Below are 27420 nucleotides of genomic sequence, written 5' to 3'. Positions count from 1 at the left end.
TAAATTTCTTTTTTACTAAATTGTCGTTTGAAAATCAGGCGCCCTGGAATACATCTTTTCCTTCGAGATACACATTTAGGCTATGTTTTGAAGCGTTGAATCAGAGATTGTGTGGTGGTTTCGGCCATGCTCTCATACTCTCTTGTTGTTTGGGAGCAGTGGCCTTGCTGAAACAATGCATTGAAATTAGTGTTGCAACCACCACATTTTAACACCTTTCACGAGAAGACGTTTTTGGCAACTCCATCTCTCGACATCATGCATTGGCAAAACGGCATTTTGGCAAACACACTGAAACTGTATTCTCATCTCATTGCAAGGCTCCCAAACATAGCCTTATCGGTTTCCGAATCCTACTTAATTCCTTTTGAATTATTTGTCTTTTGAAAATCAGGCACCCATGAAATACATCTTTTCTTCAGATACACATTTAGGTTATGTTTGGGAGCATTGAATCGGAGGTTGTGTTGTGGTGTCTGACATGCTCTCATACTCTTGCTGTTTGGGAGCAGTGGCCTTGCTGAAACAATGCGTTGAAACTGGTGTTGCCAACACCACATTTCAACACCTTTCACGAGAAGATGTTTTTGGCAACTCCATCTCTCAACATCACGCATTGGCAAAACCATATTTTGGCAAACCGTGTTTCCATCTCATTGCAAGGCTCCCAAACATAGCCTTGAGCATTTAATAAAATGCAAATCAAGCCTGATCTTCCCCAGGTCAGCTGGCCCATGTAGGGTGCATTTGAATGCGTCGGATGATGTGGCACACACAAGCTGATGTAGTGCTGGTGTGGCAGTAAAATTCTGGTTTTGCAATCTCTAGATCTCAAATCTGAGGGTACCACAGATTTGAGATCCTCCCTTTTGCGAGATATAGCATGTACCATGGATTTGAAATCCGATGGAGAGGGGTCGGACTTCAAATCCTTGGATCTCAGATGTGCATTCAAACGCACAAAAAACACACACACAAGTGCGCACGCAAAAAGCACGCAAATAAGAGGAAGATAAGGTTTTTTTTGGAAGCCCTTTATTTTTTTCTATGATCATTATTACAAAAAAGGAAAAGAATACAAGACACAAGAAACCTTTTACAACAGAGGCTTTCCATATTTGGACTGAGATACAACTAATAAATATTCTAGCTTCCTGCATACGAGTTGAAAAGGAATACCAACAAATCAAAGCTGAGGCAGAAGAACAATGAGCCCTCCGCAGCTGAAAGCCTCTTGGTTGCCATGATCATCGTCACAGAAGATAGTCTTCGATGCTGTTTGGAAAACCACATCGCTCACAGGAAGCAAATCTCAGAGCTCATTTTATCAGTTTTCTCTCTCCATTTTCTTTCCTTTGAAACGTGCATCCATTAACTCGATATTGTGTGTAAATTCTTCCCGCTTGAGCTTAGAACAAATCCGCCAATTGCAGGATAACCATCACGAGAGATCAAGCCCATAAATGGGATGAGCCACATGAACAGGTTCAGCTGATTGCACATTAGAGGATAGAAGGCAGCAACTTTTGGCTTCTTTAGAGACGAATCTATGCTGCGGAGATTTTTTAATAGCTGCAAGGACAGGAATCAAGCTCCATTTTCTTCCTCAGGCTCTGAAATTTCTTCAGTCGTGGAAATCTTCATAGGGTGAGGATGCACCAGAAGAATCACTTTGATATGGTGTAGTCTTTGGAGTCGATGGCAATGGTTCCTTCTGATGAGCAACACCTGAAAATGAGAGAATTTCATGCTGAGTTTCAATATTTCAAAGGTTGGGTAGCATCTCATTAAAATCAACTGTTTTTTATCCCATAATGCGACGAAGAAACTCAAAAGCAGAGTTATCAGAAGCTTCTTAGATAGGTGGGAAGCTCGCTTCCTAGAAACTCGCTTTGGAAGCAAGCTTCCTAGAAACTCGCTTTGGAAGCACGCTTCCTAGAAACTCGCTTTGGAAGCACGATACTCCTTGATTCCAAAACTTGACGAGAACCTGGATTCCCTCACGCTTCTCCTATGCTTTTCACATGCTTCATCTATTCTTCTTATATGTTCTCTTACTCAACTTTTCACGTTTTTTATGTGTTTTCTCTCACTCTTCTCACTAACTTCCATGTGCTTTCTCTAAATTGGTACTCATCATTTTTAGATTTTGTTAAAAATTTAATTCTTACACTAAAAAATCATGAAATTTAATATTAGTCACTTTTATTTTAGTTTGTATTTGTGTTTCATTTTTATTCCCATTCAATTCTAATATTTCTTTTTTTATATATTCCTCGCTTCACGCTTCCTGTACATTTTAAAATGCATCACTTCTCGCTTCTCGCTTCCGCTTCCCATATCGTATCCTGCTTCTACTTCCTAATCTGGCAACCTTGCTCAAAAGTAATACTTTCAATGTTACATAGAACTTTATATCTAAGATATTAGTAAGTACTACCTTTTTGCCGGGATCGAAACTTCTTGGTATGCCTTCTGATGAGCCTCTTTGCTTTTGTCATGGTCAATTGCCTAGCAAAGGGAGAGAACTCGACGTCACTTTCACTCCACTCATGGAATTCATTTTCTGCGTCACCTCTCATAGTGCGCCAAACAAATCGCTTGGCCTTTCGACGTTGAGAGTTGAACAGTCCTTTAATGGAGGTGACAAATCCATCACCTGCTCCGTCAATCGGCCTCTTGAGCCAGGACGGTGGAAACTGATCATATTTCCCAGTCTGGCCCCCATCACTGTCACTGAGATTCAGATCACTGTCAGGAGAACCACCACCATTGGCCTGCCTCTGATTCTGGATTTTGTCTTTGAATTTCTTACCCTGCAGATAACATAGTAGCAGCAATAAAGATATTGGCCTACTCTCACACAGGAGTCGAACAACAATTCAACAAAACACAACATGCAAGTTCAAAACAGCCTCGTCAGAAGAAAGCAAAATGATATATTTATGGATGGAAGGAACAGGAAACAGGAGACCAGTAACCAATATCCATAATATCAAAATGTCTTTATAAAAGACGCCCCTTCCTTTGGGATTTTCTATGCTCATTTTGCTTCTTTTGCACTCAAGAACGCTTGCATGCAAAGGTTTATTAAATGTGGCAAGCAGTTGAAGTTAGGTTGTAGTGTGGCAAGCAGTTGAAGTTAGGTTGTAATGTGGCAAGCAGATGAAGTTAGGTTGTAATGTGGCAAGCAGATGAAGTTATATATAATAATGATTTGAACAGTAATTGTGTCGCTTCACAGAAAATTTGGGCTGGTTGGTCCTATGAATGTTCATACCTCCCTAATGAGAATAAGGGACAGAGTTGGAAAAAACATTATCATCAGATCCAGCTGATAAAGAACCCAAACATGGTCCTACCACAGCAGAAATCACTCAAAGAATTTCACAAACACCACAAAATGCATTCCAAAAGTAGTGAGCAATAACACTTGCCTGCATGCCTGTTACAGACTTCAGGACTCCCCAGATTATATGCTTCTTGACCCTTGAAAACAATCTCCTCCAGGTTCCGGTGAAATCATCACGAATAAAAGTATCCATAAGCAGCCTTAGATCATTGACAGCAAACCTCGAACCTTCATAAGTAACAAGTAATTCAACCTACAAGTTATCCAGGGAACAGTGTCATGTCATATAATCCCTTCAATATTAAGATACAGAGTTTTCTAGCAGATCTGTACAAACCTGACTTATGTTTATGTTATGAAACTCCATTGTTTTCCTCGCTCTAGATCTTTTCTCCTCTTGTGCTTTACCAGGCTTCTTCTCTTCATGTGAAAAGCGGCCTGGTTTAAGTGCTTTTGAGTCTTTTGGCTTATGTTTTGAGGTCTCTTCATTAGTGGAAAGCTGATGTTCAGGTGTATAAATAAGAGGACCACTTTTTGAGGAAGGATCAGTTGAGTGGACCTGCAATGCAAGCTCATTGGCTATTGAGTCAGCCACATTCTCTTCCCATGTCCTATCAAATGATGATGTCCGACGTAGCTCTGGATTTGCTCCACAAACAATATTTGCTTTAAGATTTTGCAATTTCGACACCTACACACATACCTGGGCATGTCAGTAAAGAGAAAAACTGTCTTACCAGGCACTTTTATGACAATGCACCATTTGAAAACTTGAAAGATATATTTCCAAAATATAAGTGTTAAAAATATCAACAATACAAGGCAGATAAGTAGTAACTTGATTAGTTTGCTTATTAGTTCCCAGGTATTTTAACATGAAACATATCTATATGCATAATATGTTGAAAGACAGGTACATCGTTGCAAAAGCTCTACTTAGTTTAAATACTCACCTGTGAGACATCACCATGAACAGAAGTTTGACTGCTTGCAGCAGATACCATGGATGCAGTGGCACCGTGTTTGGAGTAAACTTCAAAATCCCTTGTTAAGTGACTGATTGATCCAGCTGCCTCTGACACAGAGACACCTTTTTTCCCACGTTTAGATCCTGCTGTTGTGGATACCTTCCAGACTTCCTACATTTTAACAAGGTAAACAATATAAACTGATGCATAACTTGGCATATGAAACAAAAGCTACCAAATATCTAAAAATATGCCCTACCTGCCGTCTTAATGAATCTTGCTCTTCTTCTGGAAAAAGATAGTCCCACGTCATTCTATACATTGTTTCAGTGAGATAGATCCTTAGTGGATAAATCTCCACCTGCAGTGGCAAATGTCACAGGACAATATATTACAACCAATGATTGCCCAAATTCTAAATAACAGCTAATAATGTAAAGGGCAGTTTGTGGACAATAATTCACTACAACCCACATTAAACCACTAAATTCATGAATTACTCTCTTGGCATGTTAAATGGGTGCTAACAAAACCTACACCAAAACAACATGAAAAGAGAAAAACCATTATTACATGCATAAGTTTTCTATAAAAGTAGTGTTGACAAGTACCTCTAATCATCCTAAGCAATATGAATGGCCTAAAAAAATGCACTTATGTTGTTAAAAACAAAGAGACCAGAATTAAATACGAAAATATACAAGTATAAAACAAATAAAACACTAGAAAACAAAAATAAATTTTACACAAAGGGGAGACCAACATTGAGTTTTTTTTATTTCAACTAACAGAAGAATATCACGCATTTGTAAAAATGTGTATCAAAATATTTGATGATTGATCATGCGAGCAGACATGCTTGTAGAGTTCTTAGATGAAAATATGTTATCTATAGATATACACAGGTGAAAATTTGTCTTATTTTCAAAAAAGAATCATCTATTGAAAATGATGAAGCTGATGATACTTTTAAAGAACTCAATAATGAAGATGCATAATTCTGAAAGTAGCTTCCAAAATGTTATGGATAGACAGCTTGTTGGTGCCCACATCAACCCTGGCATAATGCATCCAAATAGTACTCTGCAGTTAATCTGGTTACCCAGTTTCAGTGCAACCCAACATCATTTAAATGGTAGTATCGCTTTGGATAACTACGTAATTCACCAAAATATTTCCAACACTCTTTTCCTCTCCTCTTCTTTATCTCGACCATACTGCCTGCTCAAATATGTAACAGGGTGGTGATGCCACTAACAGGCAGCCCACCAATGACATCTGTCTTTCTTCCCCTCCACCGTCTCTCGATATTCTGGTACGCAAGAAATGCAGTAGGGTTCTCAGTCTCCTGAAGCCAAGTAAGAAGCTACCATACTTTAGCATCTTTGGCTTTTTCCTCTTCTTTCAAGTATGAACTTTCTAATCTTAACCTCTCAATTGTTTTGTGACAACAGAAGGGACACCCCAACGATGATACCTCTTATGTCACCCAGGTACGGGTGTGGGTACGGAGGGTACGACACGGCAATTCCAAAAAATGTGGGTACAGGGACATGGCTAAATACATACTGAAAATATATATACTGAAAATATATATTATATATCTAAAATATATATTATATATTGAAAATATAATATACAATATAATATAATATAAGACACAGCAAATGTCGTGTCCAGATACCAATACCCATGTTGACACTGGTACGACACCCTAAGTGTCATGTCGTGGTAACATAGGATACCTGTAAAAGCACATCTCACCTCAAGGGAAAGGGCTTTGAGCCTTGAGGCGCTGAAATAGAGAAAATACCCTGAGGCGTACGCCGCATAGGGAGGCGCACCTCAAGGCATTGGGGTCAAATGGGGGTCCTCTCTCTCTCTCTCTCTCCTTTTTCTTCTTCCCTCCTTCCTTTTATTCTTTTGTTATTATTCTCCTTCTTCCAATCTTCTGCAATATGATTGTGTTTTCGTGATAAATTTCTGGACTTTTGTTAAAGAAAAAAATCCAGCATTAGTTGACATATTAAAGAAGAAGCTCTTTTCGATACTTGCCCAAGAAAAAATAAATCAAAGTTTAGATATTCAGAAAAACTGAGTTGATTTCATTTTTTCCTTAGCCCTCTTAATTAAGATTTCATATTCAATGTCTATAGTTGATACTTGTACAGACAGTATGATTAGTTCAGTGTTTTGGGTTTTCAAGGTGGCAATGTCAGAATGTGTTTGGAGCCATGTAACATGTTGCTTAACGATTTCCTTTTCAACCATGTGTGGATAGAACCAGAGTTACCAGAAGCTTCTTAGGTAGGTGGGAAGCTCGCTTCCCAGAAACTCGCTTCGGAAGCGCGATACTCCTCACTTCCGAAACTTCATGGGAAGCTCGATTCCCCCACGCTTCTTCTATGCTTCTCATACACATAGTCTATGCATACTATATACTTTTTTCATATTTCTTTTCATCTTTTTCATGTATTTTCTCTCACACTTTCACTCACTTTCCATGTACTTTCTTTAAATTGGTAACCATCATTGTTAGATTTTAATAAAAATTTAACTCTTTTATAGAAAAATCATGAAATATAAGAATGATCAATTTTATTTTAGTTTTTATTTGTTTCTTGTTTGATTCCATATTGCTTCATTTTTTATTCATATTTCGCTTTTAAATTGAAACTTCGTTTCCCGCTTCGTATAAATTTTAAAATGCCCCGCTTCTTGTTTCCGCTTCCCGTATCGTTTCCGCTTCCTAGTTTGGCAACCTTGGATAAAACTCTAGCTGATCAAGGGGAATTTTTTATTTGTTGGATCCTTTTGTGTACATAATTTTAGGTTGTTCATTTCCACTTGTGAATGTCGTAACACTCTCATTTTGGAGAGTTTTGGACAAATCCATTACCTTTTGGTTGTTCATGCTAATATGCATTATATGGTGATGTTATGATGTTGAGGAATTTTATTGTTAGTGATTTTGTTACTTTATTTTCATTGAATGCTCATATTTTATTTGTTAGATACTTACATAGATCAAGTTGTTGCATTAATGTTACTTTTATATGTTATTCTCATATTTTTCAGTATTTATTTGAGATTTTTTATTTCTTATCGGTTATTGTTTCATCAATAAAGCATTTCTTTTATTTATTTGTATTTTTAGATATTTTTCAAAAGTTTTTTTTTTAAGTTTTTTAAAATATATTTTTGAGGCTTACGCCTCGCTTCATATGTTGGTGGAGCATTTCACTACAAATCAATGCTTTTCACAACATTGATCAACGTTTCTCACACAATTGGCATGTTTGCATCTTGTAGAAAGCAGAGCCATTTTCCACAGAAAGACCCACTTTCTTATAGGGCCCATGATGGCACCCATGGAGTACTTTCTTTGGTATTTTGTTTCTAGATCCATTCTCTGAAGAAAAAGAAAAAGTTCATTTTCCAAAGCTTTCTCCAATTTCATTTCATTAATTCCAAATATCTTGGAGTCCAAAATGCAGGAAATGAATTGCTATTGAGACACAACTATGCTATCTATGCCATTACCTTCACTTCAAGTAACCTATGACGATTCAATTCCAGCCCCCCACCCCCCCTCCCTCTTCCCTTAATTTTAACTAATAGATATTCACCTGATTGTTACCCTATGGCAGCAAACAACCTATTAGCCCTACACACATAAAACTGTACATATGATGAAACAAAATAACAAATTCAAGAATTTTCATGAATAAATAGGTGGAAAGATTAAAAACCTAATGACCTGAAAAAGTTCAAGAGGCGAGTTCCCATCTTTAGGTGCCCCCTGCTTAGCATCTACGCGTAGCATGACATTTCTGCACCAAAAATTATATATATAATGTTAGTAAGCACTAATGGTTGCATTCTCTGAAAATTTTGTGATCAGACAAGGATATTGAACTAATTGATTAACCACCGGCTTCTCCTTATCTACTAACATTTAGCTTTAGATGCCTTATATCAATAGTTCAAAATCTGCAGATTGATATCTGGATTATGCTTGTATCATTATTAATTTGTAACATGTGAAACATTAGGAAAGCACCACAGAGAATGGACTTACACTAAGCAACCACTTGGTGGTTGAGGAATGAGGCAAGCAGCCACCCCATACTAGGCAAAGGAACCAACTCATCAACAGGTTGTGAACATGCCTTCAGAAATAGAATGACATGATACTGACTGTGTGTATTGAGTGTGTGCACAGCAGTACATGCACGAGAGAGAGAGAGATGGTGCAAGGTAAGCATTCTTGACAATGATAGTGACTGTACACCAACAAGCAGCTTATGAAATTCTGATAACGGCTCCAAGAGACTCAGAATATTCTGTTGTATTATCGTTCACAAATAATGGAAAATCTTGATCTACCTAAGCAGAGAGAGAGAGAGAGAGAGAGAGAGAGAGAGAGAGAGAGAAGCATTTTTGACAAAAATATTGACAGTACAGTCAGATAAGCAGTCCTGTCATGAAAATTCTGAAATTCTTGATAATGGCTCCAAGAGACAAGAAGACAATATTCTGCAGTATTCTCATTAAAAAAAATACACCACAATGCATGGGCATTTCGGCAACCATTAGCTGCTTAAACTCTACCCACAAAGCCATCAGGTTTGGAGGAGGTTGACACTTAGCACCATGACGATCCTAGGCCCATTACAAGCCCAAGCATTTGAATGAAGTTGGCACAGGGTTATCACAAGAACTAACAGAACTTTGAAGCACCATTCACAGCACTCTCAAGTTTCCATTCAAAATGGGAAGCACACTTTCCTAGCAAAGGAACAATGCTTTCTTAGAAGTGGAAGTTTGTTTCACATACAAGGGTGAACATATATTCAAATTTATATTTTTACTCTTTTTTGGAGAATATTTCTTCACTCCCTTTATTCTATTTGATAAATGAGAAGGTTGTTTAACACAAAGCCCCAATGAGAGTATTCTAACACTTTAACTTAATTCAGACCTTAACAAGCTAAAATTTGAAAGTTAAAATATTTCTAAACCTTAAGCCTCAAGCCATAAAAACCCCGACTCAAGTGGAAAATTCCTCTTCCTAACTAGCTTGATGCTCTCTTTCTGAGTCAGGATTGAAGAAGATGACAATAATGACGTTTTGTTGTTGGTGGTGGTGGTGGGCATTCTTGTTGTTGTTCATATAGATCATCATTGCCTTGATGATTACGACAATTATGATGGTGTCAGTTAACAACAAAGAATTTTTTGACTGATGAAAACCATGCTGATGTGTATTTTGGAAAACTATGACTGCAATCAAATAAAACATAAAAATAGACTTTAAGAAATGAAATCCATCTAACCATAATTTCAGAAAAATGATCCTCGAGCTGACATCTGAAGACAAATTTTATTTTCAGAATAAAAGAACATAAATGCTAGCTTCTGGAAACCAATGATCATTATATATATATATATATATATATATGAAAAGTATTGTCTATAAGGGGCATAAAGTTTTGGCAGCTGTCTTGGGCATGTACAGATGGCTATGTTCTCTCCCTAGATTCTCCATTTTTTTTTCTAACTCTTAAAACATGAGACATAAAACAATACATAACATAATATTACTTACCTTCCCCATTCAAGAGGAGGATTCCATGCAGACAATAACATATCAGATTTGGCATTTGGCAAGCAGTTCCTCACAACAAAATACTTTGTTGTAAACTGTGCTACACCTACATCTTTATAATCACGATCAAAATCATAACTCTGCACTCATCAAAAAAAAAAATTAAAGTGATAATAGAAGAGATTAACAATCTTGAAAGTATTAATATATATATATATGTGTGTGTGTGAGAGAGAGAGAGAGATCAAAAAATTCTGAATCAAAATAATAACTCTGCATTCATTAAAAAGAAAAGCTAAGATGATAATAGAAGACACTATCAGTCTTGAAATCATTAAAAATTTATACAAATCAAAATTTTCTGAAAAAAATACAAAATACTGAAGAATCATACGCAAACACAACTAAAGCAGATCTATATCTCTAAACAAATTCAACACCATGTTCCACAAATACAAACAAATGAATTAATTTTGATGCAGTACAGACACTCATGCACAAGCACACGCGCGTGCACACACACACACACACACACAGTGTCTCCTAACCTGTCCTAAATGGCTTTAAAATGCATATGCACAGGTGATTGATTAATTTGAACTTATAAATGTGTTCTATATAATTTACTTAGTAGGAAACATGCTTTAGATGATGTACTTTTCATGTTTTGAAGCATTTCCAGAGCAATAAAAAATCAAAGGCTCATATTACACTAAAACTTGAAGAAAAAAAATCAAATTTTCCAGCTATTGATTCCATTTAGGAGTCTCTCTCTCTCTCTCTCTCTCTCTCTCTCTCTCTCTCTCTCTCTCTCTCTCTCTCTCACACACAAATCTGACCCCACAGATGTGTTCAGCATCGTCAATTTGCTAGGCAACAACATTGGATCATGTTTTTCGATTAAAAAATGTGACTTTTTAAGTCTTGAATAATTATGAAAAATTTAGACCGTCAATTTTCAAACCTTATAAAAACCTACCCGTGTGTCTGAATCGGACGATCCAAGTGTCAATTCCTATAAAATCAAGCAAGAACACATCCATACAGTCAGATTTGAGACAAACATGAAAAAAAAAACCTTGTGATGGATCGGAGTAGGCAGCATCTCTCTCTCTCTCTCTCTATATATATATATAATGTTCGCTACCCTCACAAGGAACCCGCTAGTGAAAAAATGTAATATTTTTATTGTTTTCAATTTTTTTGCACATCTGACCCTTCAGATGTTATTTACATATTAAGTTTAGTAGAAACTGACCTTTGGATCATGTTTTCTTGATGTATGTCAGAGTTTAAGAGGGTTCAAAAAATCAATGGCCTACAATGTATCAAAATTTGCTAAGAAACAACATATTTTTACATCGAAAAACTATGATCCAAGGGTTGATTCCTACTATTTTGACCATGCTGGACACATCCATGAGGTCAGATTTGGTCAAAACAACCTCCCCTTATGAGTTTCAATAAGGGGGTTCCTTAACCACAGCAATTTGAATTTCTGAAAGGACATATGACAGCAATTTGAATGTCTGCAATGTATAAGCCGTTAAATATATATGTATATATATATATATATAATTCTTTTGTAAATACCTGACAGGGGTAAAATAGTCTTTTTACCATTCTCTCACATTCATTTTTTAATATGTTTTGTATTTCTTTTTGTACTTTTTCTTTTCTTTTCTTTTTACTATTTTTGTCTTTTACGCATTGAGGAGCCCCGCCATATAGACGTTGGGCCCCTCCAACGGTCATAAATATGACCATTGGAGGGGCTCCAACACCTATATGGGAGCCCCTCCTTGGGTCCTCTCTCTTGTATAAATATGGGATTATCCCCCTTGTATTTGTATGCCTTTTTCAATGCTCATTTCACTAAATATTTCATTATATTTTTCATGGTTGTGTAGCCTTTTTAGGCTTTTATATTATCCCTTTGTGGACTTATTGTTCGGCTGTCGAAGTGCATTTCCATTATTCGACTTTGTGAATGCTTGTGTATTCTTGGGTTACACTTCCGCCTATTTCCTTACATGGTATCAGAGCTTGGTCTCTAGGAGAATAGATTGTGTTGCGTCATCACAATGGTCGTCTCAAAAAACGTGTCACTCAGTGTGGCTTGGATTCAAGAAAAGTTTTTATCCGGTATATATATTATATTTTTTAAAAGTATCTTTTGTATTATTTATCTCATTTTTGTATCTCTATTTGTATCTCATGTATTGTGTCTTTATGTATCTCATTTACATATATGTATCTGTATTTTAAATAGTAGCCTATTGTTAAATATGTTAAAAATGAATAGTTTTTATAAGTAATTATTAAATCTCATACGTAAGCATATTTTCATAAAATATTTGTTTTAATTTTCATATCATCATAAAAATTATATTTTATAAGAATAGATGATTTTCCTTTAAAAAAACTTAAATATTGTGCTTTTCATATGGCTAATTCCTTTGTTGTATGCATTCAATTTTCATCGAAATTGATAGTTCTAGGCATATGTTAAAATGTGATTTTTAGGTATATTATATGAATTTTATGAAAATTTTAGAAACTTGTATGATGTACATCATATGTCATATGTTTTCCTTAACTCTTTGGTAATATCGTGGATATTTTTGCATATTGGCATACTCATATGATTTCAACGGTTCTCTCATTTCTTTCCTTCAATAATATTATTCTTTTGCCTTTTGGCATTTAACCCTTAGTGGGTTTTTGTGTATTTTACACTTTATGTGCTTTTATATTTGGTTCTTTATTGAACCCTCTTGTACTACAACAACAACTACGCCTTCATCCCAAAACAAATGGAGTTGGCGATATGAACCAAAAAAGAAAATCATTCTAGGTCTTCCACATGAATCCTTCTCCTCTAATCATTTCTATCCAATGCCATGTCCTTGATGAGGTTCAAAGCATTCATATCCTTTCCTATCATCTTCATCCAACTCTTCTTAGGCCTACCCCGACCTCTTTTAACTAATATATTTTCCCATTTCTCCATCCTTCTAACTGGAGCATCATTAGGCCTTCGCCGAATATGTCCAAACCACCGTAAACGATTTTCTCTCATCTTATTTTCAATGGATGCAACGTCTACCTTCTTACGTATCTCCTCATTTCGAATCTTATCTTTTATTGTATTTCTACACATCCATCTAAGCATACGCATCTCAGTTACACTTATTTATTGAATATGATGTCTCTTGGCAGCCCAACATTCTGTACCATATCGTAAAGCGGGCCTAATTGTCGTCCTATAAAACTTTTCCTTCAACCGCAATGGCATTCTACGATCGCACAACACTCCAGTTGCACTTTTCTATTTCATCCACCCTGTTAAAATGTAAAACTGTATATATATATAATATTATATTATATATATATATATATTTCATTTCTTTCTTTTATGTAATTTTTTTCCTTTATTTTTATTTTTGTCTTTATGTCATCTAGTTCAGTTTGAACTAAAATGATTGTTGATAGTAAAGTCCTGTCCAGACTTGACTAGCAATAGAGTTGTTGGACTGACACAGTCCAACAGCTCTAAATAGAGTTGTTGGGCTGTGTCCAACAGTTCTATTGAGTTCTCTTTCAGCTATGTATATAAAGGGGTGCAACCCCTCTTGTATTTTAATTTCAATGCTTCTTAAGCAATTGGTTTTTCATATCAACAAAGAATACATTTTTTTTTCCAGTTATACCATTTTTAAGGGTTATGCTTTAGTGTCATTCTTGACACTTGCCCTTGTGAATCTAAGCTGGTGTTTCGAAGATCCCCATTTCATTTCATGGTATCAGAGTTGCGGAAGTACTAAATCTTGAGGAAAAGCTACATCGGTTTTCGTGCCCGTTTGCAAAAGTGTTCACCACTTGAAGAGAAGTATTTTATCAGTTTATTGGGGAAGATTTCACATCTTGTTGTATTGTTTTTTCTTCTTTTTCATTTTCCTTCTTGTTTCTCTTCTATCCATATTCTTTCTCTCCTTGTAATCGATGGATAACAATGATAAAGTCGCCATCATGCCTATGAAACTAAGCGATACGAACTATGTAACATGGGCTTCAATCATGAAGAACCATATATGAGAAAAACGCCTATGGGGGATTATGGATGGTTCTGATTCGGAACCTAAGCTATCTCTTACTAAAAAGAAGGGAGATAAAGAGGTCTCTCTATCGGAAGAAGAGAAAATCAAGGTTATTGCCTCATACGAGAAGAAATGAAAAGAATGGAGAATATCTCATGTGAAGATAATGTCATGGCTTATCAATAGCGTTGAAATTAAAAAATGCTCAAGTCTTGCCAAATTTGATCATGCCGATAAGGCATGGGAATACCTTAAGAATATGTATTCCCTTAAAGATATTGCACACGTGTGCAACCTCCAAGAAAAAGTTTGAATGATGACACAAGGAGACAAAACTATTCGTGAATATTACAATGGGTTTTCTGAACTTTGGAAAGAACTTTCCCTTTTAGAACCAAAGTGGCATTGTGTCGAAGACATCGAGCTTCGTCAAAAACAACTCGATGCTGAACATTTTTACCAGTTTATCACTGGAATAAGGCCGAAATTTGAAACCACTAAATCGGCCCTACTTCACCGGGGAAAAATTCCTTCTATTGTTGAAACTATTGAAGAGTTAACAATGGAAGAAAATCGTCTCCGGAAAGGTTCTTCAAAAATTGAAGATGGTTCTGTTTTAGCCGTGTCTAGACCAGGGAATCATGTTCGATCATATAGGCCTCCTCACTTTAACCGACAAAATGGTGACAATGATAAGAAGAAAGTTATTTGTTATCACTGTCATGAACCGGGACACTACAAGCCACAATGTCTCAAACTTAAGGAGCTGAGAGGAAAAAAAGTTGCAATTGCTGGATCGGAGCCTAAAGATCAGGATGCACCAATTTCCCTGACCCAACTAATGGAGATTCTTCAGCCTCTCATCAAAGGTGTCTCTTCCTCATCTGAAGCTTCAACCGGCGCAGCAACCTCATCTTTTTCTGATCCGAGTAAAATTTCTTGGCTCCTTGACTCTGGTGCATCTTTTCATATGACCCCAAATAATCAAAGTCTATCCAAATGTGTTAAAAATAAAACAAGTGTGTCAAAAGTCTTTACTGTTGATGGGACTTCTCTTGAAATAGAAGAAATAGAAAATTTTGAAAAAATTTATAAAACAAAAAAATTTTCTATTCCAAAAATTAGACATGTTCCCAAATTAAATTTAAATCTTTTATCTATATCTCAAATTTCTGATTATGGGTGTAATATTTCTTTTTCTTCTCATGGTTGTTGGGTACAGGATCGTCAGTCAGGCAAGCTGACTGAGAAAGGCCCATAGAGAAGGAGAACTCTATTACATGAATTTTTTGGAAATGCTGAAGAAAGCTTTTTGTTATAATATTTAAAAAATAGATTTGGAACTGTGGCATAAGAGACTTGGTCACCCACATATAGCCAAAATCCAACATTTTCCAAATCTAGGAAAATTTTGTAACTCTGAATCATTTGATTGCAAAGATTGTATTCTCGGCAAAATGAAAAAATTATCATTTCAGAACAGAACATTTTTCTCTTCAAGACCACTTGAATTAATACACTCGGATGTTTGGGATCCTGCACCAGTAATTTCTAAAGGAGGATTTGTTTACTATGTTATTTTTGTCGATGATTTCTCCCGACATACGTGGATTTACTTTCTCAAACATAAGTCTGAAGTATTTTCATACTTTCAAACTTTTCATAATATGGTTAAAAACAAGTTTCAAAATGATATTACTATTTTTCGCACAGATTCAGAAGGAGAGTTTTTATCCACAGATTTTCAAAATTATCTTAAATTGCATGGCATCACACATCAAAGATCTTGTCCTTATACACCTCAACAAAATGGACTGGCAGAACGAAAACATCGCCATATTATAGAAACCACTAGGACTTTATTAATAGCAAATCAAGTCCCGAAAGACTTTTGGGCAGAAGCTGTCTCAACTGCCACCTATCTCATTAATAGGATGTCATCTTCTTCGTTACAAAATATCAGTCCCATTGAAAAACTTATGAACATTTCTCTAAACTACTCTAGATTAAGAATATTTGGGTGCAAATGTTTCATATTTATTGACAAAAATGATAAACTTTCCCCTCGTGCGATTCCCTGCGCCTTTTTAGGATATGCTGAAAACAGAAAGGTTATAGATGTTTTGACTTCAAAAACAATAAACTATATGTGTCTAGAAATGTTTCCTTTCTTGAAAAGGAGAGCTTCTTTGATTTTAGAAAATTAAAAGATGTCACTGAGTGCTCCTTTTTGCTAGATCTAACATCAACATCTGATGAATATGACCTTGACTGTAACTTTGATGATAATCAAAGAATTATTGATCTTAGTGTTGAAAATGAAGAAGTTCATAGAAATACTAGTATTCAATATTTCAGGCGACAAGAGTCTAATCCTCCATGTGCACTTGAAAAATATTCTAACATTCCAACTAGACAATCACCCCGAGTCTCGAGGCCTCCAAGAAAGTTTGTATCATACGAGTCTTTCTCACCCACATATAGGGCAATTATTGCATTAATTCACTCATATGAAGAACCTGATAAAACTGCTTTGGGTTGGCAGTTTTGTCGTGAAAACCGAGGAGTGGAAGAGAGGAGAGAGGATTTTCCTTGGAATCGACAGCCACACAGACTTTTTTTTGTTGTTGCACTAAGCTTCATTAAGATAAAATAGGTTTACAAATCTTTTACAATGGCAAGACTACCCCTAGTTAGTAATGTATATTACATTATAATATAGCATACACGTGGTCTATATGGATCCTCTACTGGATCCATATCCGATCTATATTCTAATACCCTCCCTCAAGTTGTGCATGGGATTGAACCATGTGCAACTTGTTCTTCAGATACCAAAAGCAGTTACTTGTGAGACCTTTTGTGAACATATCAGCAACTTGGTCTTTTGAAGACACATAAACCAGTTCAATCTCTTTGTCTGCTACCTTTTGTCTGATAAAATGTTGGTCAAACTCAATATGTTTGATCCGACTGTAATGAACAGGATTGAACACAATTTGTATAGCACTTCTATTATCACACATGAGGGTTGAACTTGAGATACTCTCTCTCATCTCTGTAAGGAGATGCCTAATCCAGGTTACTTCTGCTGTGGTAGCTGCCATAGATCTATATTCTGCCTCCGTGTTAGATTTTGCCACAACTTTCTGTTTTCTGCTACTCCATGAGATAAGATTGCTTCCAATGAAAACACAGTATCCTAAAACAGACCTCCTTTCATCTGAGTCTCATGCCCAGTCTGCATCTGTATAGGCCAATACGTCATGTTTCGGTGTTACCCATGAAGATTGAGCATATATGAGTCCATCACCCACCGTGCCTTTTAGATATCGGAGAATACGTTTGACGACATCCATATGACCAGTCTTTGGTTTATGCATAAACTGAGATACTTGATTTACAAAATATACAATGTCTGGTCTAGTAAAAGTAAGATACTGTAACATGCCCACTAAATTGCGATACTTGCTTGCATCTGAATACAACTCGTGATCACAAATGCTGAGTTTTTTATTGACAACACTGGGTGTAAGCACAGGTTTGCAATCTGGCATTCCTGCTTTGGCCAAAAGATCAAGAGTGTATTTGTATTGAGTTAATGACATTTTTTCATCTTGTCTGTCCACTTCTACACCAAGAAAATATCTTAGCTCTCCAAGATCTTTCATCTTGAATCGCATACTCAGCAAAACTTTAATTTGTTGAATATGCTCTAGAGCATTACCAGTGACCATTATATCATCAACATATATAAGTAAGAAGTTCACAAGAAGGGGATATATATGGAGATCCCACTAAGTATCGCAGTTTAGTTGGCATATTGCAATACCTGACTTTTACTAGACCCGACATAGTATATTCGGTTAATCAGGTATCCCAGTTTATGCATGAACCTCGTATGTCACATATGGAGACAGTCAAACGTATACTTCGCTACCTAAAGGGTACAGTGGGTGATGGGCTGGTATACAAAGGCAAGGAAGAATTAGATCCAGGCGGGGGCCATGAGATCGTTACTTATGCTGATGCTGATTGGGCGGGTGATCCAAACGAACGACGATCAATATCCGGTTACTGCAGCTTCATTGGGCCAAACTTGGTATCCTGGAGCAGTAGAAAACAAAAGGCGGTTGCTAGATCAAGCACTGAGGCTGAATACAGATCGATGGCCACTGCCACGGCCGAGGGTACATGGATAAGACATCTTCTGACAGAAATGGGAGAACTGATTGCTCGGTCACTGTTGTTGTGTGACAATCAAAGTGCCATCAACATGTCATTCAATCTCATTCACCATAGTCGAGCAAAGCCCATTGAAATAGATCAACATTTTATTAGGAAAAAGGTTGAAGACAAAGAGATTTAGCCTATGTATGTGCCAACTGAAGAACAAGTTGTTGATATCCTCACTAAAGGGTTGACAAAGGATAGATTTGTAATGAAAAGAGGCGGAAGCACCAATAGAGCAAAAGGCACTCTTACAGAGTGACCACAAGAGTCAAGAACACAAGCACTAAAAGTGTGCACACAAAACTCTCAAAAGTGAAAATGACTTAAAGTCATAAGTTGGATATTATTGAAGAAAGAAAGAGAAGGGTGAAAACCCCATACATTTACAAGGGGGAGCCTCCTCTTTATATAGAGGAGGAGAGCATAAAGGAGGACCATAAAGGGGGCTCCCTTCTAGTTGTTGGGAGCCCCAACGGTCATAAATATGACTGTTGGGGCCCCCAACGACTAGATAGGTGGGGCCCCTTATGGTCCTAAAAGTAAAAAACTGAAAAAGAAAAAAGTAAAAAGAAAAAGGGGAAAAAGAAAGAAAAAAGAAAAAAGAAAAGGTACAGGTGGAATTACCAAAACACCCCTATCGGGTTTTTGGTTTATACAAAACAGGAAAAAACTATATTATGTATATATATATACGTATATATACTTATATATATACGAATGTATATATATAAGTATATGAATATATATTTATATATATACATAATTTAACATGCCCCCTCAAACTTTACGGGAAGAAGACCGAAAGTTTGCCAAGAAGAAACATGAATCGTGGAATTGGGAGCGCCTTGATGAAGAAGTCAGCAAGTTGATATTCTGAAGTGACATATGGCAATGTGATGGTTCCTTTGAGATATTCGTCTCGAACATAATGACAATCCATTTCGATATGCTTGGTCCGCTCATGAAAGGTGTGATTGCTGGCAATGTATATCGCATTTTTGTTATCACAACAGAGCTTGGTGGGAGTGAAAATGGGACCAAGGAGACTTCTGAGCCCATGTCACCAAGGAGACTTCTGAGCCACACAATTTCCATGGTTGTCATCGTCATAGCCCGATATTCAGCTTCAATAGATGATAATGAGACCTTCTGCTGCTTCTTGCATCTCCACGAGATGAGAGATTCACCTAAAAAAATGCAAAGACCCGTAATTGAGATACGATCATTGGGATTTTCTCCCCAGTCATCATCAGTAAAAGCAGTCAATTCAAGAGATGAGGAAGATGATAAGAAGAGTCCCTTGGAGATGGTATTTTTGATATATCGCACAATTCTCATTACGGCCGCCATATGAACCGAAGTAGGTGCATGCTGAAACTGGCTCGCTGCATGAACCGCATGAGCTATGTCTGGACGTGTGATGGATAGATAGGTGAGGGATCCGATTAATTGACGGTAGGGGGTTGGATCTTCAAGGAGAACACCATCTTCAAGTCTTAGTTTCGAATTGATAACTTCGGGAGTCTCAACTTTCTTTCCATCGGATATTCCTGATTTGGTACAAATTTCTGCAGCTAATTTCATTTGAGATAAGATGTATCCACGCGCGGAATAAGCCACTTCAATTCCTAAAAAATATCTCAAATAACCAAGATCAGACATATCAAAAGTATCTTTTAACATAGACTTAACATCATTTACTCCCTTTTTGTCATTCCCAGTGATGATCATATCATCAACATACAGCAAAAGCATAATAATGGAGTCACCTGTCCTTTTAACAAAAAGAGCAGTGTCAGTATAGCAAGAAGAAAAACCTAAATTGATTAATACATTACTAAACCTGTCATACCAAGCTTTAGGAGCTTGCTTAAGTCCATATAAGGCCTTTTTTAATTTTAAATTTTTTCCATCTAAATTCATACCCGGAGGCGGTTCCATATAAACTTCTTCATTTAAATTACCATTCAAAAAGGCATTTTTGACATCAAGTTGAAAGATTAGCCATTTTTTAACAGAGGCTATAGCAATAAGGGCTCGAACACTAGTCATTCGAGCAACTGAGGCAAAAGTTTCATCATAATCTACCCCATACTCTTGGGCATATCCTTTGGCTACCAACCTAGCCTTATATCTTTCTAATGAACCATCACTCTTAGTTTTTACCTTAAAAGCCCATCTATATCCAATGGGTTTCTTGCCATTGGGAGGATCAATGATTTCCCAAGTTTGCGCCTTTTTAAGAGCATTAAGTACAAGTTCCATAGCTTCATTTTAATGAGCATATTGTTTAGCATCATTGTAATGAGATGGTTCATGAAAGGAGTGAAGAACAAGTAGGCATGCTCGAAAGTTAGGAGAAAAAGAGTCATAAGAAACAAATCTATTTGGTATCTTGGGAATACGATTTGATCTTCTTTGAGAGGTCTCTTCGATCGACTCACTTTAAGAGAATTTTTCAAGGGCACAAGGGGGATTTCTTTCATTCCTTATAGAGTAGACTTGTATTTGTCTTGAAACATTTTCTTCTAAGTTTTGATCATTATTTGGATGTTCAAAAAGATCTTCATTAAGATTTTCACTAGGATCAACATGATCATCTATGATGTTTTCTTGAGGTAACAAGTCAAATAAGAAGGAATAGTCAATATTTTCATTTGGTTGGTGCGAAAAACCATTTTCTTCTTCGAGGAATGTGACATCTTTTGAGATATAAAGTTTGTTCTTAAGCATGTCAAAACATCGATATCTTTTTTGTTTTTCGCCATATCCTAAGAAAATACATTCAATAGCCCTAAGAGAAAGTTTATCATTTTTGTGAGTTAGAACAAAGCAGTTACATCCAAAAATTCTTAATCTTTTATAATCGGGAGACATATTGTAAAGTTTTTCAAATGGAGAAAGATTTTTCAAAGAGGATGAAGGGGTTCTATTGATGAGATATGTTGAGGTTAAAACCGCTTCGGCCCAAAAGGGTTTTGGGATATTTTTTGAAATCAATAACGTTCTTGTAGTTTCTATTATGTGCCTATGCTTTCTTTCCGCAAGACCATTTTGTTGCGGAGTGTTAGGACAAAAACGTTGATGACAAATTCCATTTTCTTTTAAATAGCTTTGAAAATCATTAGACATATATTCACCTCCCAAATCGGATTTAAGAATAGATAGATTTCCCAAAAATTGATTTTTAACCATTGCATGAAATTCTTTAAAGAAGGAGAAGACTTCGGATTTGCGACTTAGGAAGTATATCCACGTAAATCGAGTGAAGTCATCAATAAAGACCACATAATACAAAAAACCTCCTTTAGACAAAATAGGGGAGGGTCCCCACACATCGGAATGAACAAGCTCAAATGGCTGAGTGGTAAAGTAACTTCTTTGAGGAAATGGAGTAGCTTTAGATTTCCCAAAAATGCAATCTTTACAAGTCATGTGATTGTCTTTACAAGTATTGTTCAAAAACAGAAAAAGAGACATTTTTACAAAATTTGGATGACCAAGTCTCTCATGCCAAATTCCAATACTTTTGTCTTTTACAAGATTGCAAGATGACTTAGACGGAAGCGTCAAAAAGTCCATAAAATAGAGATCACCCCTTCTATGACCTTGCCCAATCAGCTTCCCTGACTGGAGATCCTACACGGTGCAATCTTTAGGTGAGAAAGAGACTTGGCATCCATGATCGGTGATTTGGGAAACGGAAAAAAGATTTAAATTAATTTTTGGAACGATTTTTACTTTAGGAACGAAAAAGTTTTGAGAATTTTTGAAGTCAAGTGTTCCAATACTTTCAATTTTCAATGATGTTCCATTGGTCGTTGAAACATAGGAGGACATGGGTTCGGAAAAAACATTTGAAAGAGAGTTTTTATGAGATGTCATATGAAAAGAAGCACCGGAGTCTAGTATCCACATACCTGGAGGTGATGAAGAGTAGGCGATGGCGGCTCCGAATGTTGAAGGAGAAGTCTTGAGAAGATGTTGGAGAACTTCAGAGATGTGATTTAGAGTTTCTTTGATATCTCCCTCTTTGGTACTTTCTTCCTTTGGAGAATTTTCTCCAACCGCGGCTACCTTTCCTTTAAATTTTGGACAAACCGGTCTAATGTGTCCCGGTTCATTACAATAATGACATATTATTCCCTTTCTAGGCCCATTACTATTTTTGTTAAAATGGGGAGGTCTATATGTTTTAACATTCGATCCGGGCCTAGTAACGGCCAAAACTTCATCACTATTAATGCTCAAGCCAAGTCGAGTTTCTTCTTGACATATCTCGGTCGGGGCATCTTCAATAGGTAAAGCTTTGCTTCTATGGAGAAGAGATGCCCTAACTTCTTCAAATTCCGGGCGAAGTCCATAAAGAAATTGAAAAAAGTGCTCATTTTCAATTTGTTCTCTTCTTAACTCAATATCTTGTGGAGCTACCCATTTAGGCTCAAGAAGGGCAAGTTCATCCCAAAGAGGGGTTAGAGAGCTAAAATAGTCCCGGACACTCATATCCATTTATTTGGTGGAACGATTTTTTTCTTGACAAAAAAATTGTCGAGCAAGATCCTTTTGGGTATACATACCCTTAAGGAAAAACCAAGCCTTATTGGCCCTTCTAAATTTGGCAATATTAGCACAATTTTTAAGGTCAACATTGTTCATAAACCATGCCAAAATTTTGGGATGGTTACTTTCCCAATCCTCAACTTTGGATTGATGGTCATTGATAGCTTTGAGGCGCTCATCGTCATCTAAAGCTTTTTCAATCTCATTTTCGATTTTAGTGAGAACAAGAGAGGGTTCGAGAGTAGTTCTCATAACAAAACCCCAAAGTTTCTTACCTCTTAGATGATTTTCCATAGCGGAGGCCCACATGAGATAGTTGGACCCATTTAGCTTAAAAGAAAGCTCCACTTTAGAGTCGCGTTCCATTGGCACCAAATATACTTCTTTTCTTTAAAACTTTGAGAGGCACGTGTTCCAAGATAGCAAAAGAGAAGCCCAATCACCAACCGAGCTCTGATACCATGTAATGAAAAGAGGCGGAAGCACCAATAGAGCAAAAGACACTCTTAAAGAGTGACCACAAGAGTCAAGAACACAAGCACTAAAAGTGCACATACAAAACTCTCAAAAGTGAAAATGACTTTAAGTCAAAAGTTGGATATTATTGAAGAAAGAAAGAGAAGGGTGAAAACCCCATACATTTACAAGGGGGAGCCTCCTCGTTATATAGAGGAGAGCATAAAAGAGGACCATAAAGGGGGCTCCCTTCTAGTCGTTGGGAGCCCCAAGGGTCATAAATATGATTGTTGGGGCCCCAACGACTAGATAGGTGGGGCCCCTTATGGTCCTAAAAGTAAAAAACTGAAAAAGAAAAAAGTAAAAAGAAAAAGGGGAAAAAGAAAGAAAAAAGGAAAAAGGTAAAAAAGAAAAGGTACAGGTGGAATTACCAAAACACCCCTATCGGGTTTTTGGTTTATACAAAACAGGAAAAAGCTATATTATGTATATATATACGTATATATACTTATATATATATATACGAATGTATATATATAAGTATATGTATATATACATAATTTAACAAGATTTTGGTTTCTGAAGAACAAGTTGTTCATGGTCCAACACCATGCACAACTTAGGGAGGCTGAAAAGAAGTCATCGTTATCTTCATTATGTATGTCTGACCCGATCCATTTATGTAATGGATCGGGTCCAGACCCAGTTCATGTATAATGTAAATTAACACTCTGTAAAAGGGTATTTTCGTACCCTAGTGTTTTACATCTTTATTATTAATAGAATGAGAGGGCAGTCACGATAGACTGAACCCTCTTTCCTCTCTCTCTCTCTCTCTCTCTCTCTCTCTCTCTCTCTCTCTCTCTCTCTCTCTCTCTCTCTCTCTCTCGATAATAGGGTTTCCTTCTTTCATAAAGAATGATCTAGTTGGGAACGAATAAAACCATGGTTCTGAATCTCTGAGTAGAAGCTTTCAAACAATGACCTGGAGGCTTGCTTTAAACCATACAATGCTCTGGTTAATTTACATATATATTCTTTTGGGTCTCCCTCTGCATAACCTTGAGGTTGCTCCATGTAGACCTCTTCTTTTAAATCCCCATGAAGAAACGCATTTTTAGCATCAAGCTAACTAAGGCTCTACCCATGTTCAATAGCCAGGCCAAGGATAATATGAATGGTTCCCATTTTCACTACTAGGCTGAAGGTCTTATCATAATCTTCACCATATTCTTGGGTGAAACCTGGCAACAAGACGTGCCTTGTATCGTTCAATGCTCCCATCCGATTTATATTTAATCTTATACACCCATTTCGAGCCAACAACATTTTTATCTGGGGGACGACCAACTATCTCCCATGTTCTACACTCATGAAGTGCCTCTATCTCCCCATTCATCACCTCAATCCATTTGTTAGATTGAACAGTTTGACAAAACCCAAGTGGTTCCTCTTGTTTTTCAATCTTGGATAGAAAGATCTGAAAATCCATAGAGAAGTTATCGTAACTTACCCATTTTTCAATTGGATGCCTTATCCTGCTTGATCTTCTTGGTGCCTCTCTGTTACTGGGTAATGTCATGTGTTCTCCAACAGGGGCATCTGTTTGCTCTCTGGGCCTTCTGGTGTAGACATTCCCTTTGTATCTCTGACATTCTGTTTCCAATACCTTATCTGAAGTCGTCTCATCATGTATGTTTTCAGGAGCCAAAGTGGTACATTCAACAGCATGTGAAATAAGTTCAGTACTGAGCCATGGATCATACCAATTATCAGTCATATCACCATGCTCACGATCATAGTTGGCTTTATTTTCCAGAAAGTTATTTTCATCAAAAACAACATTTATGGAAATTCTGATCTTCTTATTGATAGGGTCATAGCACTTGTACCCCTTGTGTTCATCTGCATAACCTACAAATTGGCATATAGAGGCTTTGTCTTGAAATTTATTTCTTATAGATTTATCAACATGTACATAACATGTGCATCCAAAAACTCGTAACTCATCATAATTAGGGTGTATACCAAAGAGAACATAATAGGGAGACTGATTTTCAAGGATAGGCATAGGAAGACGATTTATCACATGAGTGGTCGTGTGAAAGGCTTTTGTCCAAAGGCTGATGGGCAAATTACAACCATGCATCATACTCATTGCACTTGCCACAATATGTTTGTGTTTACGTTCAGCAATTCCATTTTGTTGTGGAGTATACGGGCAAGAAACTCTACGATGTATCCCATTATCTTGGAGGAAATCTAAAAACTCTTTGGAGGAATACTCACCACCTCCATCACATTGGAGAATTTGAATATTTTAGGAGAATTGATTTTTAACATAGGCATGAAAGTGACGAAAAATAGGAAAGACCTTTGATTTGTGTTTCATGAAGAATATCCAGGTAAAACGAGAGAAATTGTCAATAAAAGATACATAATATTTACTTCCAAAAGAAGAAGGATTGGGAGTTGGACCCCAAACATATTATCTCAAAAGGAATAGAAGCTCTTTTATTTATTTGATGAAAAGGAAGTACATGACTCTTGCAAACTTGACAACTGGAACACATTTTATTCTTTAATGAAACTGAAACAGACTCTGAAAGAAAACCATTGGACACTAACTTTTCAATAAAGACTTGACTACAATGGCCAAGACGAGAATGCCAGAGATCTGGCTTATTACATTTGGATAAACTTAGGACGTTTTCAGAGACATGATCAGACTTCGGCTTCAAGACACTGGAGGCTGGATCTTCATTGAAGACATACATGTTTCCACGTCGCTCTCCTTTAATGAACATTTCCATCGTTTGAAGATCCTTGACAAAGACAGAAGTAGGTGTAAATTTCACAGATGAATTGGTAGAGTCAACAAATTTAGATACAGAGACAATATTTTTCTTTATATTTGGTGCATGAACAACATCAGATAAAGAAATAGATGACTCAGACAAAGGAATAAGGACATTGCCTATGTTTGAAATAGGGTGGTGAGTCCCATCTCCAGTTACAATATTAGATTTTCCAAAATAGGGAACCAAAGTAGAGAATTTACCTACATTACCAATGACATGAGTCGTTGCCCCAGAGTCAACATACCATATTCCATCATCATTTTGTTTCAGGTTCAAGTTGGCCATCGCAGATAGAAGAAGATCCTTAGCATCATCACTGACCCGAAAAGTACCTGCAGTTCCGCTCTGTTTCGATTTTGCAGGTTGAACCAACAGTTGGCTTTGATGTGACCCCGTTTATTACACTGATAGCATGTGAGAACATTGCTTGAAAAATTGACTGTGGAATTAGGTAGTAATCCACGTCCACCCTAGATGGCAGTTCCCCTGCCTCTGCCACGTCCTCCTCGTGCACGATCAACTATCATCCCTGTGGCAAAAACCTCATGCGTAGATGATTGTCCAGCTGAAGCATCAGACATGCTCTTCAGAGTCATTTTGTACTGAAGGAGTTTGGCACGTAATTCCTCAAAACTGAATAATATAAGTAAGAATAATAAAGAGGTCACAAGGACATGATATTCTGATCCCAGGGTATTCAGTGTCTATTGCACCTTTTCTTTATCTGATACTGGATATCCAACCATGGCTAACTGGTCTATAATGCCTTTAACTTGATTTAAGAATTCAATAATGTGCATTGCCCTCTTTCTTAACATCTGAAATTCGCGTTTGAGAAACAACACTTTAGCCTCTGATATCTGAGAATATGTTTGAGCTAAAACCTCCCACAAAACTTTGGATGTGCAATCATCAGGAATGGAAATCAATACTTCTTGTGATAATGTGGAAGTGATGTATGCGACAAGAGCCTGATCGCGCTTCATCCAAGAAACGAATGCAGGATTGCGAATAGTATTCGGCAATCCTACATCTTCTTTGGCTTCGGTTATGATAAATTCTGGGGGTATTGGAGTGGAGCCATCCAAGTGGCCTGAAAGGTCTTGACTTCGAATAAAAGGAACAATATGCCTTTTCCAAGTCAGATAGTTTTGGTAGTTAAGTTTTTCGAAACTAGTTGTCCAAGGAAGTTGGAAGAAAGACCTGAATTGCCTGAAGTATCCATTCGTAGTTGGTTGACAACGGGAATACACTAGTAACTGAAGCTAAAATGAAAACA

At 36.8% G+C, this 27420-nt stretch overlaps 1 protein-coding gene across 3 annotated transcripts in view; it reads right to left on the bottom strand.

Annotated features, from left to right (window-relative positions):
* Nucleotides 1-1004: 1004 nt before the first annotated feature.
* The window catches only part of SAB (HYPERSENSITIVE TO PI STARVATION 4), a 123441-nt gene continuing 97025 nt past the window's right edge, over nucleotides 1005-27420 (bottom strand). For all 3 annotated transcript variants that reach the window (XM_089998644.1, XM_089998645.1, XM_089998646.1), the window contains 8 exons: nucleotides 9932-10071; nucleotides 8081-8153; nucleotides 4580-4681; nucleotides 4306-4491; nucleotides 3690-4043; nucleotides 3438-3605; nucleotides 2441-2816; nucleotides 1005-1728 (listed from right to left, as the gene is read on the bottom strand). In XM_089998644.1, the coding sequence (XP_089854770.1) occupies nucleotides 1625-1728; nucleotides 2441-2816; nucleotides 3438-3605; nucleotides 3690-4043; nucleotides 4306-4491; nucleotides 4580-4681; nucleotides 8081-8153; nucleotides 9932-10071 (1503 nt within the window). In that variant the 3' untranslated portion in view covers nucleotides 1005-1624. The remainder of the gene's footprint in view (nucleotides 1729-2440; nucleotides 2817-3437; nucleotides 3606-3689; nucleotides 4044-4305; nucleotides 4492-4579; nucleotides 4682-8080; nucleotides 8154-9931; nucleotides 10072-27420) is intronic.

This window comes from Nuphar pumila, chromosome 3 (assembly GCF_984573655.1).
Source record: "Nuphar pumila chromosome 3, dmNupPumi1.hap1.1, whole genome shotgun sequence".
Classification (NCBI taxonomy): Eukaryota; Viridiplantae; Streptophyta; class Magnoliopsida; order Nymphaeales; family Nymphaeaceae; genus Nuphar; species Nuphar pumila.
This window is presented reverse-complemented; position numbering and strand designations above follow the sequence as displayed.